The 18,514-nt window shown below is 32.9% G+C and overlaps 2 protein-coding genes and 1 pseudogene across 2 annotated transcripts in view; all 3 read right to left on the bottom strand.

Annotated features, from left to right (window-relative positions):
- Window positions 1–602, bottom strand: part of LOC111394237 (agamous-like MADS-box protein AGL61) — an 842-nt gene extending 240 nt beyond the window's left edge. The window contains exon 1 of the mRNA XM_023019995.1: window positions 6–602. Coding sequence (XP_022875763.1) covers window positions 6–602 — 597 coding nt within the window. The remainder of the gene's footprint in view (window positions 1–5) is intronic.
- Window positions 603–6,326: 5,724 nt separating this feature from the next.
- On the bottom strand, window positions 6,327–8,148 carry LOC111394236 (annotated as a pseudogene).
- A 621-nt stretch (window positions 8,149–8,769) lies between these two features.
- On the bottom strand, window positions 8,770–18,466 carry LOC111394659 (aspartate--tRNA ligase, chloroplastic/mitochondrial-like). The gene is made up of 15 exons (XM_023020582.1): window positions 18,021–18,466; window positions 17,797–17,940; window positions 16,984–17,093; window positions 15,637–15,748; window positions 15,435–15,506; window positions 14,817–14,908; window positions 14,385–14,505; window positions 13,685–13,807; window positions 12,595–12,790; window positions 12,324–12,511; window positions 12,129–12,200; window positions 11,370–11,468; window positions 11,207–11,287; window positions 10,783–10,840; window positions 8,770–9,305 (listed from the first exon to the last, which is right to left on the bottom strand). Exons 1-15 carry the CDS (start codon window positions 18,405–18,407, stop codon window positions 9,148–9,150), a joined length of 2,013 nt encoding a protein of 670 aa, XP_022876350.1. The 5' UTR covers window positions 18,408–18,466; the 3' UTR covers window positions 8,770–9,147.
- Window positions 18,467–18,514: the final 48 nt, after the last annotated feature.

Genomic DNA, 18,514 nt, shown 5'->3' with positions numbered 1-18,514 from the left:
AGGGCCTGTGGCTGTGTACGTTTTGTCTCATATTGATCAAAGACTTCAACATTATTTGTGTGGAAAAACGCTATCGAATTCGTTACCTCGAACATAAGTTTATTAGCTTGATTAGTGGCATTCTTGTTTAATTCTTCCATGGCGTCCCTTAATCGTTCAAGCTCATAAAACCCTGATTCATTTACAGGAGCTTCCCACCAGTGCTGGATATGACTATTTTTACTCATATTTTCTAATGCTTCCCCCCTTTTTCTTTGAACTTCGATATCGTTAAGAATTTGGTTAAGTTGCAAGTTTAGTTCACGGACAAAAGAATCCCTATGAGCATCAAGAAGTTGGAATGGAGTGCTAGATTTTAGTGATGGATTTCGGTCGAAAAACCTATCCAGTATGGATTCAACATTAGGGTTTCCAAAAGAAAATACTTTTCCAGCTGGAGAGAAAACTATAATGGTAATTTCAACTCCACAAAGAGTACAAAGTTCACTGGCCTTCTTGAAAAGCCCGGTTCGACGTTTCGAGAACGTAATTTGTAGGTGATTCTTGATCTCTATTTTTGCCAATTTGATCTTTTGGCAACCCATGTTAGGTTTCTTTGCCATGGTAATGCGTGTTCTCAAAAGAATACGAGGAAAATTGGTTGATTTCAAGAATTTAGTTGAGAACAAATGATGTGAAGAAACATGGGCAATATATAGTCGATATTTATTTCTTAAAGCTGGCTTCGATCATTTATTTAATTAATTAATTTCTTCTTACATTTTTTCATCGGATTTGGGAGTTATAATATCTTCTTTACTTAATGTATAAGGATAGTTGTCATATCAAAGTTGTCTAGTTGGCATAGTTGGCACTTGGCACGATTGAAACTAGTTGACTATTGCATGCCAAAAATTTTCGTTATGATTCTCAAATTTTGATACAAATATTAATTTTTTTTTTTTTTTTGGGATAGTGAAACAAGTAACAGATAAATCTTTAGATTTAGAGTAATCCATGTACGTAACATATGTTTTAATTAGTAGTAAATAGTAATTGTGATTCACAGACTAGAATCAAACGAATTTACAGAAACAGCTTGGATATTTGAGAGAGAATTAATAATAATAATAATAATAATAATAATAATAATAATAATGGAAGGAAATTGGCAAACGTATGGGAAAAGAAGTCGTCCCAATTTTCACTTGCACCAATTTTTTCCTTAAAAACTAAATATATGCTTGGGGAGAAATTCTTCAGTTGGGGCAAGTTCAAGATTGACACTTAGGGTTCGTTTGATTGCAATAATGGAATTTGGATAGAAAGAAAACGAATTTTAGAGAATTGAATTGTCTAGAACTTGTTTTATTGGGAATTGTCAATTAAATGTATTTGATTTTTATAATTTTTCAATTAAAAAATGTTAAAATTTTGGATCTTTTGGTATTCATTTAGCTTTGTTATTATGAAAATTGTCAATTAAAGGGGTAGATTTTGTTATAATTGTGGATATAATTTATTTCCATTGTCCAAAAAAAAAGAAAGGAAAACCCAATTCCCACCAAAACCAAAGGAAATCGAAGTCCATAAAAACCATAAAAGCAGCATCGCGTGAAGGGTAATTAGAAAATCAATTCCATGGAATTTTTTTGCCATCAAACACACCATTTCGATGAATTTTTTCCATTTTCCATGGAAAAATAAGACTATCAAACAAGCCCTTACTGTAGGCATTCTTGCAATCAAGAAAAATGCATAAAATTTTCATGGCCAAAAAAACATATTAATTTCTACATATTAATTTTTCTGACATTATTAGGACAAACATTTGAATATAGTATCAAATTTTCTCAAAAGAGTAGCATCATAGATGGCTATAACTCATTTACTATTTCACGGCAAAGTTTTAGCTTTGCAAAATTCTTTATATAGATGCTAGTTATTACATTACTCAACCATGGAAATATAAATATATGGTGAAATGAACATTAATGGGAAACAAAACGTCTATTCCAAAATTAAGAAACTAATTAATTCAAAAAAAAAGTCTTTAATGTTGCCAATGGGGCATAAAATTACTTAGAATCAATTAGCGCGTATATAAATCAGTGATTCTTGTCTTAATTACTCTTTAAACGTTCATGTTGTAACATTTGTTTTACTTCTAGAATTTAGAAATCTTAATGTAATTTTCAACATTAAAAGTCTCCAAATAAATGAATTTTTACAAACGAGATGAGGCAAAAAAAGTATTAAAGAATAAAAATATTAACAATAATTATACATACAAATTGGGATGATCACCACGACGTCACATATAGATGATCCCTCATTTGTTTATCATAAAAGGGTTAGAAAAATGACCATCCCTAAGGAAAACAAAATTCTTGTTGATAGATGGAAGTATTTTCCCTTATAAAAAACTATAAATGGAAGCCATTAAAGCCATTGTAAACATGTCTCATTGCCAATTGCTAATCACTTTAAACTGTCTAGTGATCAATCACCTAAAACTGATGATAAAATTAGAAGAATGGAAAATGTACCTTATGCCAACACTGTAGGATTCATAATGTATCTTATGGTGTGTACTGGACCTGACTTAGCTAATGACATTAGTATTTTAAGCAGGTTTATGGCAAACCCAAGTGAAACACACTGGATAGCTATGAAATTGATGTTAAAATACTTAAAAAGTTCATGTAACTTAGGCTTAATGTTTAAATGAAGCAATGAAGGAATAGTTCCTAAAGGCTATATCGATTCTGACTTTGCTGGTGACTTAGATAAAAGGATATGCATATCATCTTATATTTTTACTTTGTGTGGTGGATGTATAAGTTGGAAATCTCAACTGCAAAAATTGGTTGCTCTGTCTTCCACAAAAATTGAGCATATTGCTACTTGTGATACTGTTAAAGAAAATATTTGATTAAGGGGGCTTTTAAATGAAATTGGGTTTATCAATGGATTTGTTAGGATTTATACTGATAATCAAAGTGGCATTGATCTTAGTAAGAATCCTGCATATCATGATATAACTACACATGTGGTATAAAATTTCATTTTGTGAGAAATATGGTTGAGAAAGTCCTGATTTGTTTACTTAAAATTGCTACGAAACTCAATCCCATAGATTTAGGATCTAAGGTCTGTCTCTTAATAAGTTTAGAAATTGCTTGAAGATTCTAAACATCACGTGAAGACTATGATATTTAGAATAACATTTGTTGAAAACTATACTAACTTCATTTTTTTTTCAGGTACTTAGAGTAAATGAAGGCTGTAGGGCCGAATTCCAGCAAATACCAAGGTAAACCAGGCTCAATTTCGCCTATATATCGACACCACCATCGGGTTGAGACAACGCCCAAAGAACCACCGCCTATATCCCACTTTCGGTTGCTATAATATACTCACAAAGAGTTGGCCAAGATGAAGAATAATAATATGCCCACAAGAAACCATAAAGGTCATATGAAGAAGAGAAGCCGAGAATCAAAGTCACAGAGAGAGGTGGATCATTCTTCATTGTAGAGGCGGAGAGAGAGGCCGAGAATATAAGCCAAGCAAGTGACCAAACAAGATAAGTTAGGTTAGGTTTATTTAGTGGACCAAACAAGGCTCGACTCAAAATAATGGGCTCCAAAATTAATACCATAACCTTCCAAGGAAGTGGGACGAACCATAAGCAACACTATTAACAATAGGTTGCTTCTAACGGTCCATAGGAATGTGGGTTGAATTGTTTCGATAATTGTGTCGACATATAAATCAATCATATGGCCAAGGCCGATTGATAATAGATAAAACTAGGGTTACATCATAGCCCGGGGGCTCGTTTGACAATAAATTGCCTAACAAAGGCAACTAATGTCTATAACCTTTAATAGATGACAAGTAATAGTTCAGCAAAGTGGAATTATTAATATACTTGGGCTACCTGTTTTCTAAAGCCGGGTTGCAACCCATTTGGAAAAATAAAATGTATTTTGTAAAAGGACAACTTTGCCACTTGTGATCTGCCGTCCACATGGCTTACTCTTGACCTTGGATTACCCCTATTGGTATAGACTGATATTTGGGTCTTTTGTCTTCTTCATTTTGTAAGTATGGTTTTTCATTTTCTTTAAAATTTGTAACTGTGATCTTTGTGTTTAATCTCTATTCTTTTAGTAAGAGTGATGATTACTATGTAATCTTTGTGAGATTACGAGCGTTTTGGTTATCGATTGTAAATAAAGAGGCTAGAGAAAAGTTGAAGAAATTGTACTGTTTTTTGGTTGATATTAGTGGATCTAGAGTTATATCTCTTAACAGATGCTCAACGGCTGATTAGGTCTTAATACTAAACATCCGGACCCTTTCAAGACAAAACAATTCTTGTGTTCTTGAGTTTTTTTTTCCACTATGAGTAATGGAACAACAATGGTTTTCGAAATAGAATCCCAAGCCAAGGAAATATAGGGCCTTCTACACCAAAGTTTTCGAGTAGTCTATTTTCTAAAAACTCTAGCCCTAATTTTAATTAAGTGTTGGTGGTTATGGGATCCTACTCAGGTTTTGCAAGATTGGTTTATTGTAACTTGTGAATTGGAGAAAAGAGGAGATGAAAATGGAAATAGTCCAATTAGGCTCGGAACGTGGGGCTCAGCAAGTGATACACTCGACATTATTTCAATTATTTGTTTGTTCTTTGGGGAAAGAGGTGGGCTTTGTATATCAAATTGACTTGCTTATTGTGTAATTGAACCTGTTTAAAAAATGACAAGCCTATTTCAGAGAAGCAAAGCTATATAAATGCGATCAACAATCAACCTTTTAAAAATCTGCCGATATATAATCATCAAGGAATATGAAATACGAAGTTGTAGAATTTTTTAGGAATAATGTTGGTGTTCACAGCTGCAATTATTTGGGGTTGGATAGGTAAGAAAATAAAGTTTTAAAGGTTTGGAATTGTGGGTGGTGCAAATAAAAAATTTTGGTGTAATTTGCAAAAAGAAAATAAAAAGTTTGGGACCACAACTGAAATTATTCTTTTTTTAAATTTAGGTAATTTTGTACTGTTTTTAATGGTTAGACTAACGGAATTAGACAGTACGAAATTTTTTGCACAAAAAAGGTTGTATTTCACCCAAGAGATTTTTTCCCATTAATCATAGTTTGAAATATAGTCAACTACTTTATCCAGTCATCTATTATTACGTGCAATTATGTCAAGATTTCTGTCAAATTCTTCTAGCAAAGTAGTTTTATCCTTTTAAAAGTTACATATCTATTTTCAAGTATTATAATTAAAAAAAAAATTCTTTCTTTTTTTCATTACTATATTATAAGATTTCAAGTGCAAATTTTTCGGTAATAATTTCATCTCCTTTTTCTGGCCCATGTTTGGGCTCCATTTTTTACAAAATACATTTTTTCAAAAGTCATTTTTCAACCAGGTGTTCTCACATAAAATAATTATGGATTTGAGATTTTGTTTGTTTTAGCATATATGAAAACTCAACTTTGGATCAATGCATGTGAGTTAGTATATATGAAAATTCAACATTGGATCAATTAGAAATATGCATGCAAAATATTTGTGAAAATGTAAATATGAATATGAATTAAACATTTACATTATAAAGTGACATGCTATGGCACTTTTTAAAGTGAAAAATAGTATTATTGAAATATGACATACACTCCGTCTATACAATGACAATTGACAATAGTCTAATATATTTTGACTTATTGGAGCAAAACCCCCATCCTTTGGATCAATTGCAGAATAGCCCCTATTCTTTCATATTGGTGGAAAACCCCCTATATGATCTTTTAAGTAGGAAAGACAATATTTTCTTTCATTTCTTCAATAAAGCCTTGTGGCATGATAAATATACCCTCCTATTTAAATCATGGTCCTAACTTTTTAAAAATAATAATAATAATAATAATAATAATAATAATAATAATAAATAAAAGTGCAAAAAATGCCAAATAAATAATTAAGAAATAATTAAGAAAAAATGAAAAATCTTTCTCTCCCATTTACCCCCATCTTCGTCCCACGCACCCACCCACCACCACTACTCAAGCTAGCCATATCCAGACACAATATAAGGATAGGAAAGTATAAAGTGAATCATGTGTAAGAGATGGATAACCTTAACTTCAACAATTTATACAAGCTTTATTCTTCCTTTATACTTGTAAGTTGTAACCCAAAAATATCATCAAAATTTCAACAATGATTAGATCATTAATTAGGAAGAAAAAAATTTGTTATTAGTAAAGCCATAACTGGCAAGAAAAAAACTCTCAATATATAAATAAAGGGTAGAAAGATACTCGTTTTAATTGCCATTGAAAAGATAAAAAGTGCAAAATCCATGACAATATCCAAAATTATTGCTAAGAACAGAAGATGAATTCGCAAGGGCCTGTGGCTGTGTAGGTTTTGTCTCATATTGATCAAAGACTTCAACATTATTTGTGTGGAAAAACGCTATCGAATTCATCACCTCGGACATAAGTTTATTAGCTTGATTAGTGACATTCTTGTTTAATTCTTCCATGGCATCCCTTAATCGTTCAAGCTCATAAAACCCTAATTCATTTACAGGGGCTTCCCACCAGTGCTGGATTTGACTACTTTTACTCATATTTTCTAATGCTTCCCCCCTTTTTCTTTGAACTTCGATATCATTAAGAATTTGGTTGAGTTGCAAGTTTAGTTCACGGACAGAAGAATTCCTATGAGCATCAAGAAGATGGAATGGAGTGCTAGATTTTAGCGACGGATTTCGGTCGAAAAACCTATCTTGTATGGATTCTACATTAGGGTTTCCAAAAGAAAATACTTTTCCAGATGGAGAGAAAACTATAATGGTGTAATTTCAACTCCACAAAGAGTACAAAGTTCACTAGCTTTGTTGAAAAGCCCGGTTCGACGTTTCGAAAACGTAACTTGTAGATGATTCTTAATCTCTATTTTTACCAATTTGATCTTTTGGAGACCCATGTTAGGTTTCTTTGCTATGGTCACACGTGTGTTCTCAAAAGAATACGAGGAAAACTAGTTGATTTCAAGAATTTAGTTGAGAACAAATTATGTGAAGAAACATGGGCAATATATAGTCGATATTTATTTCTTAAAGCTGGCTTCGATCATTTATTCAATTAATTAGTTTCTTCTTGCATTTTCCATCGGTTTTGGGAGTTATAATATCTTCTTTACTTAATAAATAAGGATAGTTGTCATATCAAAGTTGTCTAGTTGGCAGCGTTGGCACTTGGCATGATTGAAACTAGTTGACTATTGCATGCCAAAAATTTTCGTTATGATTCTCAAATTTTGATACAAATTTGAATTTTTATTTTATTTTTTTGATAGTGAAACAAGTAACAGATAAATCTTTAGATTAGAGTAATCCATGTACGTAACATATATTTTAATTAGTAAATAGTAATTGTGATTCACAGTCTAGAATCAAACGAATTTACAGAAACAGTTTGGATATCTGAGAGAGAAATAATAATAATAATAATAATAATAATAATAATAATAATAATAATAATAATAATAATAAATGAAGGAAATTGGCAAACGTATGGGAAAAGAAGTTGTCCCAATTTTCACTTGCACCAATTTTTTCATTAAAAACTAAAATTATGCTTGGAGAGATTCTTCAACTGGGGCAAGTTCAAAATTGACACATAGGGTTCGTTTGATTGCAAGAATAAAATTTGAATAAAAAGAAAACGAATTTAGAAAATTGAATTGCCTAAAACTTGTTTTATTGGGAATTGTCAATTAAATGTATTTGATTAGAATAATTTTTCACTTGAAAACGTTAAAATTTTGGATCTTTTGATATTCATTTAGCTTTGTTATTATGAAAATTGTCAATTAAAAGGGTAAAATTTGTTACAGTTGTGAATAAAATTTATTTCCATTGCCAAAAATATATTTTAAAAAGTTGGAAAACCCAATTCCCACCAAAACCAAAGGAAATTGAAGTCCTTAAAAACCATAAAAACAGCATCACGTGAAGGGTAATTAGAAAATCAATTCCACGAAATTTTTTTGCCATCAAACACATCATTTGGGTGGATTTTTTTTCCATTTTCCATGAAAAAAACTAAGACTATCAAACAGGCCCTTACTGTAGGCATTCTTGCAATCAAGAAAAATGCATAATATTTTCATGGCCAAAAAACCATTAATTTTTACATGTTAATTTTTCTGTCATAATTAGGACAAACATTTGAGTATAGTATCAAATTTTCTCAAAAAGAGTAGAATCATAGTTGGCTATAACTCATTTACTATTTCACGGCGAAGTTTTAGCTTTGCAAAATTCTTTATATAGATGCTAGTTATTACATTACTCAACCATGGAAATATAAATATATGGTGAAATGAACATGAACGGGAAACAAAACGTCTATTCCAAAATTAAGAAACTAATTAATTCAAAAAACAATCAATGGAGCATAAAATTACTTAGAATCAACTAACGCGTATATAAATCAGTGATTCTTGTCTTAATTACTCTTTAAACGTTCATGTTGTAACATTTGTTTTACTTCTACAATTTAGAAATCTTAATGTAATTTTCAACATTAAAAGTCCCCAAATAAATGAATTTTAACAAACGAGACGAGGCAAAAAAGTATTAAAGAATGAAAATATTAACAATAATTATACATACAAATTGGAATGATCACCACGACGTCACATATAGATTATCCCTAATTTGTTTATCATAAAGGGGTTAGAAAAATGACCATCCCTAAGGAAAACATAATTCTTGTTGATAGATGGAAGTATTTTCCCTTATAAAAAACTATAAATGGAAGCCATTAAAGCCGAGACTAATTGCTTCAGAACCATCTGGAACATGTATGGTACACAATTCTGAATTGCATTTAACAAAACAACTGATAAAATTTAATGGAACAAGCTCCCTGCACAGGCCCATTTGCACAGGGGCTATCACATTTATTCTATAAATCCTTTGCGGTACACCCAGTTTACTTCAATCTAGCATACCAAATATGTCACATTTTTGTATTAAAATGTTTATTTTCTTCAGTCAAAATAATGATAAAGCAACTTGAATCCACAAAACTCTACGTGTAAGTCGTGATTTTTCAAGAAAATATGTAGACTTATGAGAGATCCGTGAGCTGCTGGGGATCGACCTCGGAAGGTGCACGAGTAAGGGCACACTGGGCAGTAGTTGTCTTTGGGAAAGCTATAACATCCCTAATGGAATGAGCACCTACCAACAGCATTACCAGCCTATCTAACCCATAGGCAATTCCCCCTGTACACATTCAAAAAGCTTCATTCTTAAGAGAAAACCCATAAATGTCGGTGATGAATTCTAGGTTATTTTGGTAATTTGTGATTATCAGTAAGGTGGTGACATCAAAATGTGCAAAACGTTAATAATGAATAGTACTTTTTCCGAGACATGGTGTGGCGTCCATTTTGGTCATTTTCAAAGCTTAAGTGAGTTCAAGCACTTCAGTTGCCACACCCCCATAATTGTACTATGGAAAATATAAGTTGCTATCTTAAAAGAAGTGCTTATAAGCACCACAATAGGCTACAAGGTGAGAAGAACACATCTTTCAGCAATCTTAACTACCAGATTCGTCAGTGGGCTTAGGCCTGGGCAAAAAATCGAAAAACCGATCAAACCAATTAAACCGAACCGACTCAGGTTGGTGTAGGTCGATTTGACACATGTAATTAGTTTGGTTTGATTTTCGCTTAAATAAAATCATGGTGGTTTGGTTCGGTCATGGTTTGAAGTCTCAAACCGCTGGTTAATCTAACCAACTCAACCCACTTAGATGTTTACCTTTTTTTTTAAGAAAAATAAAAATAAAAAAATAAGTTCTAATCTCATAATTATATCACGATTCCCTTCAATCTATAATGTTGCCGATAAGTAATAGTACTGAAAATTTTCTTTCACAAACTCGTTATATTATATTTAGTCTTTTTTCCCTACTCAGGCAATCATGATACATAATGTATAAAAATGCAACAAAATTCTTAAGTTTTTTGTTGATCTGTCTCTAATTACCTAATTTTATTTGTTAGTCAATAATTCTTGTAATATAAAGTTATTTAGTTATTTTAAGACCCCGTTTGTTTTCCATTTATGTAAAAATGAGAATGAAAAATATAATCATAAGAGACCCCACACAAGAGATAGAAATTCAAATATGGTGGCTTGATGTGATGGATAACGGTCATATTTTTCATTTTAATGAAGAAAAAGTGGAAAAAAAATAGAGGCTAAATCTTGTAATCTAACTGGGCCAAAATTTGGACATTTTTTTTTTTTAGAAAAATCAATTTGAGCTAAAAATCTAAACTGACTAACTGAATCGAACCGAACCAAACGAAACCAAACTAATTTGATTTGGTTCGGTTCGGTTTAAGAGTTAGAGTGACTAACTTGGTTTGGATTTTGATTTTGGGTTGGAGTCGAAACCAACCCAAACCAAACTGCGCCCAGGCCTAAGTGGGCTTATGCAATTTTGAGGTAGGTAGAAACATCTTATGGGTTCTAGACGTTCATCAATGGCAATAAAAAAGGCTTATCATTCAAGAGAATCGAGAAACATTGAACAAAATGCCTAGCATAAAGGCAGCAGTTTTGTTCCTACCTTATTCTTTATGGCTGTTACCTTTTTATTTCCAATTATAAACTGATATTATAGAAAACCCACGTGATAAAAGAACAGAACATATTACAGTTTCAAATAAGAAAAGGCATTCATTACCATGGGGAGGAGCACCCATGTCCAGAGCCTCCAAAAGATACCCAAATTTTGCTTCGGCCTGCACCCCAAAAACAGCATCCAAATCACAACTACAGATTGTGAGACAAACTAGTTCATGATAACTTCAGAATTACTTTATAAAAATCTTTTCTTCTGTTCTTCCTCTATATCATTCTTTTGAAAGAAATAACTAAAAACAGACTATATAGGAAACTGCAATGAAACTAAACAGTAAATCCTTTCTCTCAGCATTGATGCTTGTTTACGGGGCATAACTAAAACGTGTATTGTAACTATCCACACAAAGGGTCAAATTTATGGTTTACACGATCAGTGATAATTAATGAGAGAAAACAAGATACGCAAGTGATTATGTGAAATCTAAGCATATCCTAGATATCAAATAGGAACATTATCTGCTTACTTGTTTGAGGGAAATGCCAACAATTTCCAAAACCTTTTCTTGAACTTCACGCTTGTAAATTCTCAAGCTTCCTCCGCCAATCTATCATTGGATGCATATACACATTTTAAGTATTTTACTATGCAACGAAAGAGACTACTATATCCAACTAATTTCCATATACCTCAACTCCATTGTACACCATGTCATAAGCTAAGGCACGGGCAGAAGAAAGATCCTTCATATCCTCAGGGTTGGGGGCAGTGAAGGGATGGTGCAAGGCCTGAAAAAGTACAATTTCATTACCCAATGAAATAAGATATACATTAAACCAATATTCTTTAGCAACAGAATTTCCTTAAATTTTTGGGACAAGTTGAGTCAAGTAAATGCATTTGCTAGAATCTCAATGTTGATATCCATTTTTAGGGACTCCGACAATCATTTTATAAGCTCTGACTTGTAATTAGTTATCATATTTTGGAAAATAGAGGAGCCTCAACAGAGCATAAGTTCCCTTTACCTCAGGTCTGCCTTTTCCTTATTAAGCCCTTGTTTGATTCCCATTCTTCCAAAAATTCATTTTCTTAAAACTCATTTTCAACCACACATTCTTCAATAAAATAATATTACACACAAATTCAAAATTTTTCCTCAATTTTTAACCACACATTCTCCATCAATCACTATTTCAAAATGCATTGTTTCACTTAAAATGGGAATCAAACAAGATTTAAATAAAAACTTGACATTCAGCTGTGAATAAGAACTGCAAGAGAATTGCTGACGTGAGATGAAAAGGTAGGCTTTTCAATCCCACAAGTTATGTTCCTTTTTCTCTCCCTTTAGATCTTTCTTTGCTTCTAACACAGGTTTTTTTTCCCTAAAATGAACATTGTAAAACTTAAAAAATTCTGATGCTCAATAAAAAAACTATACAAACCTCAAGCCTCTGCTCAGAATCATTCCACTCAAACATCGGAAAATCAGTCACCCACAGGATTGAATGCCTTGACTAAATATCACATGAATAAACAAAACAAGGTCAGATCAAGGAAGAGATGCATATTCTCAAATTTGCTCTTTTCTCGGATAAATGTATTATATGTGGTCCAAGTTTAGAGCATTGCAAACTTACAGGATCAATCAAGCCTATATCGTGGGCTACATGCATCCTCAGCCTGTCTAAGGTTTTATTAACGGATGCATGATTACCCACTGCAAATAAGATAAGATCACCAGAGCTTGCCGATAGTTGGCTCAGTAACTGCTCTTGCTTTGTCATGTCTAAACTTGATACAAGTGCAGAAATTCCTTCTAGGGCCCCTATGATAATATATTGAACACCCAATTGTGATACGTGAACTTCTTTTACCAATATTTATGCATCATTAGCAGAAGTTTGTTACCGTTATTCAAGACCTTTAAGTAAGGCAAGCCCCTTGCTCCAGATTTAATAGCTTCATTATATATATCACCCTTTTTAAGAGAAGAATTTGAATAATTTTTAGCTCCTGAAGGCACACATAATGCCTTAACAATTCCCCCACTAGCCAAGGTATCAGCAAAAACCTTGAAAGAGGATTCTTTGAAAACATCAGATACCTGCAGGTAGAACATAAACACAATTCAAAAACGGAAGTATCCTCATTTGCCTCTGTAAACCAGACAAAAATAGGACAGAATATTCTTGAAACGTATGCAAACTCATTTAAAGTTCAACTAATCTAGCTGTTTGGCATATATATAGCAGGGCACTTTTCACTTGAAGAAAGCTAGAAAATAAAATAAAACATAGTGAAATCATTGGGTAATGCGGAAGATGCATTAAATATTTACAAATATACCATACCTCTTGTAACATATAATATAAGCAAACTGAAATCATACTTGTAATCTCCATACCAACAGAAAAATGAAACAGTGTGCCAATTATAGAATTGACTAGGCAAGACTCGTGACAAAACCATTAAACATGTCAATTATTTCCATTCACAAATGGCAAACAGGACAGATAACAGCATTAATAATAATAATTCACATGTTCCATACAACATAACCAGAAGATGATGGACAAAGATAATCACATAACCTTTGCTTCAGTAAAACAAAATAGAAGGAATACATAAATATTGATCATTGAGAATGTAAGTTATTAACAAATGACATAGAACTAAAACACTCTCATATTCACCTAATATTCAAATTATAAATTACTGCATGCCAGTATAGTACAGAAGCAGCAAAACACGGACGAATGAATTCACATTTGCCTGCTGTTTCAGAAACAAGGTAGGTTCATCTTCTTTAATAGTAGGACAAAGATTGTTGAGTTGATAATAAAGGACTGGGCCGACTAGCCAAAAGATATGGTTGAAGACTGAATGATAAGAAATTTATCAAATACAAAGCTAGGTAGAGATATAAAAATGATTTCCGTGAGATCCAAAAAGAAAATCAGAATCATAAGTAAATAGCAAAATTCTAAAAGCCAATTACATCTTTCAGTTGAAGGCCAAATCGAATATCTGGTCTATCCGAGCCATATTGACTCATCGCTTGAGCATATGTAAGCCTTGGAAAAGGATTTGGTAGCTCAACTCCTTTGATCTCAATAAAAACCTGAAACAAAGTATTTGACCACACTTGATTAAATACAAGCACGGAGAAAGCAATAATTCTTCATATACTGCGATATGGTTTAAGATGAAAAATTTTAAGCCAGAAAAATAAAAAATAACAACTAAAAATCACATCTAACACCATGAATAATCAAGTCGAGCATTTTGCTAGCTTGATGCTACAACATAACCTAATCTCAGCAAACTCAACCAACAGATTGTCCACCAACAGTAGATATTTTCGGAATGCCAATAAATTGAACAAGATTTGACAGAACCAAATTAAATTCATCGAAGAAAATGAAGAGTGAAAACAGAATATCAAAGAAATCAGTAAAATAAAGCTTATGCTGTACATGCCATATATGTGAGACTGTCATTCCAATCATCAATCAAAAGCCAGTGAAAATGTCATATGCTACTTATTTAATTTAACATAGTGAATCTTTCAATAGAATTTCATAACAATCTAAGCAGAATTTTAGCTTTCTTCACCACTTTCTTTTATCGATTAATGTTTCAGGGATCCCATCCACCCCTTCATCAAATATTATAGAATCCTAAAAAAACCAACCAACCTTTCTAATTAAATCTTCATGAAGCCTCAGCATCTCCTCCATAGGAGTGAAGGCCATTTCAATATCCAGTTGCGTAAATTCAGGTTGTCTATCAGCCCTTAGATCTTCATCTCTAAAACATCTGCAAAACAACGGTGAGCTTATGCAATGATGCATCTGTATCATACTTGGTGTAGACGAAGATATTGATTTATGCAACAAATAATTCTGCATCTTTGAGAAATCCTTTTCTAACATAAACCAGAGCATTAGTTTTAATACATTTGGTACATGTGACCACCCAGCAGTAATGACCAAAAAGAAATTTTGAAAGGAGATACACGAGCTGCAAAAGGTAGTATATTAGCGGGAAAAAATGGAACGAAGAACAGCGTAAAATAAAAAAGACATTAGTACAATAAAAACTCAATCCTCCATCAACAAAAAATTTACCTGGCTATTTGATAATATTTATCAAAACCAGAGACCATAAGCATTTGCTTGAAGAGCTGTGGACTTTGCGGCAAGGCATAAAATGTTCCTGGCTTTATAGTGGAACCCATCAATCAGAACTTCATGCCATTAATATCAAAATCACAAAATAGCAAATATAATTTTTATGCTCAATCATTCTATCATTCGTGATTATCTCAGGTGGCTGCATCTTCTGGTGAAGAAGAAACCAACTTTTATTGATACGCTAGAAATGGTCATTGTAACCTGAATAATGCTGTGAAAATAAGTCTAAGTACTAACCAAACTTAGATTCAACAGAAATCAAACTTAGTTTTCAATAGCTTTTGTGTGTAGATAAAAGCATGAGAAGGATCAATGTTCCATGCGAACAAGAATGTGGACACATTTCAATTTTTCAAAACCTTTCCTTCTATTAATCAGAAGGAGGCAGAGAGAGCAGGGAGCATGAAGATGTAAAAACAACACTTACATATATGAAACTATTATCATTGGTTTAATTAAAAATAGAGCAGCAATTTGCTGCAGTAACCACTAACAAAGGACTGAAAGCATGCATTCATGTGCTTGCAAGCCAACTAAAATAGATGAAAGTACCTGAAATCTTGAAGGGACTAAATAATCCCGAGCACCTTCAGGAGTCGACCTAGAAAGAACTGGAGTCTCAATCTACCTTACAACCAACAAAAGGTCAGGATCAGCACAAAGAACTAGCATAATCATGAAAGCTAGTTTTGCTTTTAGCTGTAATTTAGGGTGGTTATAGAAGCTCGGGAGTAATGAAATTTTAAGTTAGTACCTCCACAAAATCATGCACGTCCTCTAGATATCTTCGAAGGAGTTTCACCACTCTATGTCTCAACATTATGTTAGAGTTCATCTGGGGCCGACGTAAATCAAGACATCGATATCTGAAAACGCGTATCTGAGAACTTCAGTAAGTATTGCTTGCAGTGGAGCAAAAAAGCATTGGAAACAAGAACCACAAATTGCAACTAAAGCACTAAATCCTTAGCATGAAATCAATAATGGTCGTTGCTGTAAGAGTTCAATTAAAAGTAAAAAAAATTTAAACAGCAATCACTACGGATTTCTAAACATGAGGGCAACTGTAAAGCACAACACCAAGAAAAGAGACGTATGTAGGATAATTATTTTCTAGCAATTACTAACTTCCACTAAGAAAAGAAAACTCCACTCGCCTGGATTTTGAGGTTACAACATTATAAGACCAACTATTGCCCTTTCTTATTTACTTTGTGTGTACGTATGTCTCGGGAAAAGCGAGGAGAAGAATTAAAATCCGATGCACCACTAGTGTTACAGCCTGTAAAGTTCAAAAATATAATTTTTAATTAGCTTAACTCCAACCCATTGCACTGAAAGTTCCTCCTTTTAGATTTCTATTTTAAATGTAATACAGTGTCTCATTCCTTCTAGGTTTTCGCTCCTGCGGATGAGAGAAAGGATGCAGCCAAGTAGTAAGGCAGTAGTAATAACTTAGTTATTACCAAGATAAGGATATGAAGATAATGATCAATAATAATCATCAATTTGTCATTATAGTTAGCAACTCAACTTCCTGCAGTTTGTAGTTATTGAACGGATAGTTAGACAAGAACAGGTGACAACCACAACTTGTCCACAGAATTAATCAACATGCTCTAAAATGCTTGCTTTCGAACAGTTCTACACATTTCACGGCAAGTTGCATGAAAAAAAAAAAAAAAAAAAAAAAAAGAAAGAAAGAAAAAAAAAAAAAAAAAAAAAAAAAAAAAGAAAGAAAGAAAAAAAAAAAAAAAAAAAAAAAAAAAAAGAAAGAAAGAAAAAAAAAAAAAAAAAAAAAAAAAAAAAGAAAGAAAGAAAAAAAAAAAAAAAAAAAAAAAAAAAAAGAAAGAAAGAAAAAAAAAAAAAAAAAAAAAAAAAAAAAGAAAGAAAGAAAAAAAAAAAAAAAAAAAAAAAAAAAAAGAAAGAAAGAAAAAAAAAAAAAAAAAAAAAAAAAAAAAGAAAGAAAGAAAAAAAAAAAAAAAAAAAAAAAAAAAAAGAAAGAAAGAAAACAAAACAAAACAAAACAAAAACAAAAACTAGATGGAAAAACATCAATTACAAATTATTAGTATGCCTTGAAAAACCTTAGACGAGTTACCGCAGTCTTATTTCCTCTTTAACAAAATCTGTTGCATCCTCTGCTGTCGTAACCAAGAAAGGCAACTTGAATCTCACTGCATTTAACACTTGGACATGCTCAACAGCAACCAGTACACACACCGAATTGAGTGAAAATGGGAAATTTTGAAAAAGGAAATTTTCAAACAAGAGAAAACCAATCAAATTTAACATGATGTGACTAATTATTTGGCAATTGAAGAGTTATAAAGAAATAGCTTTTCCAATAAAACTAACATGAGTCAGAGATATCCTCCCTTACTCCCTTTGATCTGTCAGCTTTCTTATGATCACATAGGGAATCCCAATATCGCACAACCATCAGCCATTCTTTGATTTAAAACTTAGAATCCATGTATTTGCTATTTCCTAATATTATTCAACGAATCAGCTATGCACCACTGGAAAAGTCCGACTTCCCTATCCATTAAAAAAAGAAAAAAGAAAGAATACTTGGCCAATCACATTCCATCTTACACTGTTTACACAGCATTGTATGTTCAAAAAAACCGGTCATATCTCAAGTAAAATAGACCCCATTCCATATTCTTTTTCGTGCATACCCCATACCAATGAACAGAAGACCACTTTTTATGACTCTTTCAATTACTTACATTGGCATAAATCTCAGGTACACGAGCCAGAAAAAAACATCATGGCAGCAAATAATACATCTAATGGATTTTTTAGTAATAAAAGATGATAGTGATACGTGTAAGCTCTGGAATTAAGTATAACTTGATAAAAAAAATGCAAGTGATGCGTGTAATCTCTGGAACTAAGCATAACTCACCTCTATCGAGCCCGTCTTCATTTTCTTATTGATGGACTCACTTGGCCGCTGCCTTACCAAACCTTCCACGGAAATCACATATTCGAGCCTCAAGTCATTAACTACTGAATGTGCCTCAGGAAACTCATCCGGAAGTGTTGTAATCTAGTTAAACGAAAGTAAATTCAGCTACAAACCGCAAACCAATTACTACACAACAAATAAATAAGAACGATTATAAAAACCTGAACAATTCCAGTATGGTCACGGATATTGACGAAAGTGAGTCCGCCGTGAACGCGGTGAAGGGCGACCCACCCGCAGATACAAACCCGTTTAACAACATCCAATTCGGATAATTTCCCGCAGAAAGCAGTGCGATTCCATTCGACAGCGTTTGAGCTGGAATCTTCAGACGCAGTTACGAGTTGCTTGGGAGTAGGGATATTGAGTGTTTCAGGAGGGGTTAAGGAAGAAGCGTGGATAGAGGAAAAGGCGCGTTTTTGGAGGGGTTTTATGGGACTGGATTTCGTATTGTGGAGAGTGAAGTGGAGGAGGGGGAGATGTAGGAGAATGGAGGGTTTGGGGCGGAGGACGGCGGCGGAGGGAAGGGTGCGGAGTAGCAACAACATGGCTGAAGGAGAGAGTGGAGTGATAGGCTTACCTTTGACGCGGAAAATTATGGGCAATTTACAGAAATGCACTAAAGCAACGTACCTATTTTGTAATTATCGAGTTA

This window comes from Olea europaea, chromosome 5 (genome assembly GCF_002742605.1).
Source record: "Olea europaea var. sylvestris chromosome 5, O_europaea_v1, whole genome shotgun sequence".
NCBI classification, from domain to species: Eukaryota; Viridiplantae; Streptophyta; class Magnoliopsida; order Lamiales; family Oleaceae; genus Olea; species Olea europaea.
Note: the sequence above shows the minus strand (reverse complement) of the source record. Positions and strands in the feature narration are given on the sequence as shown.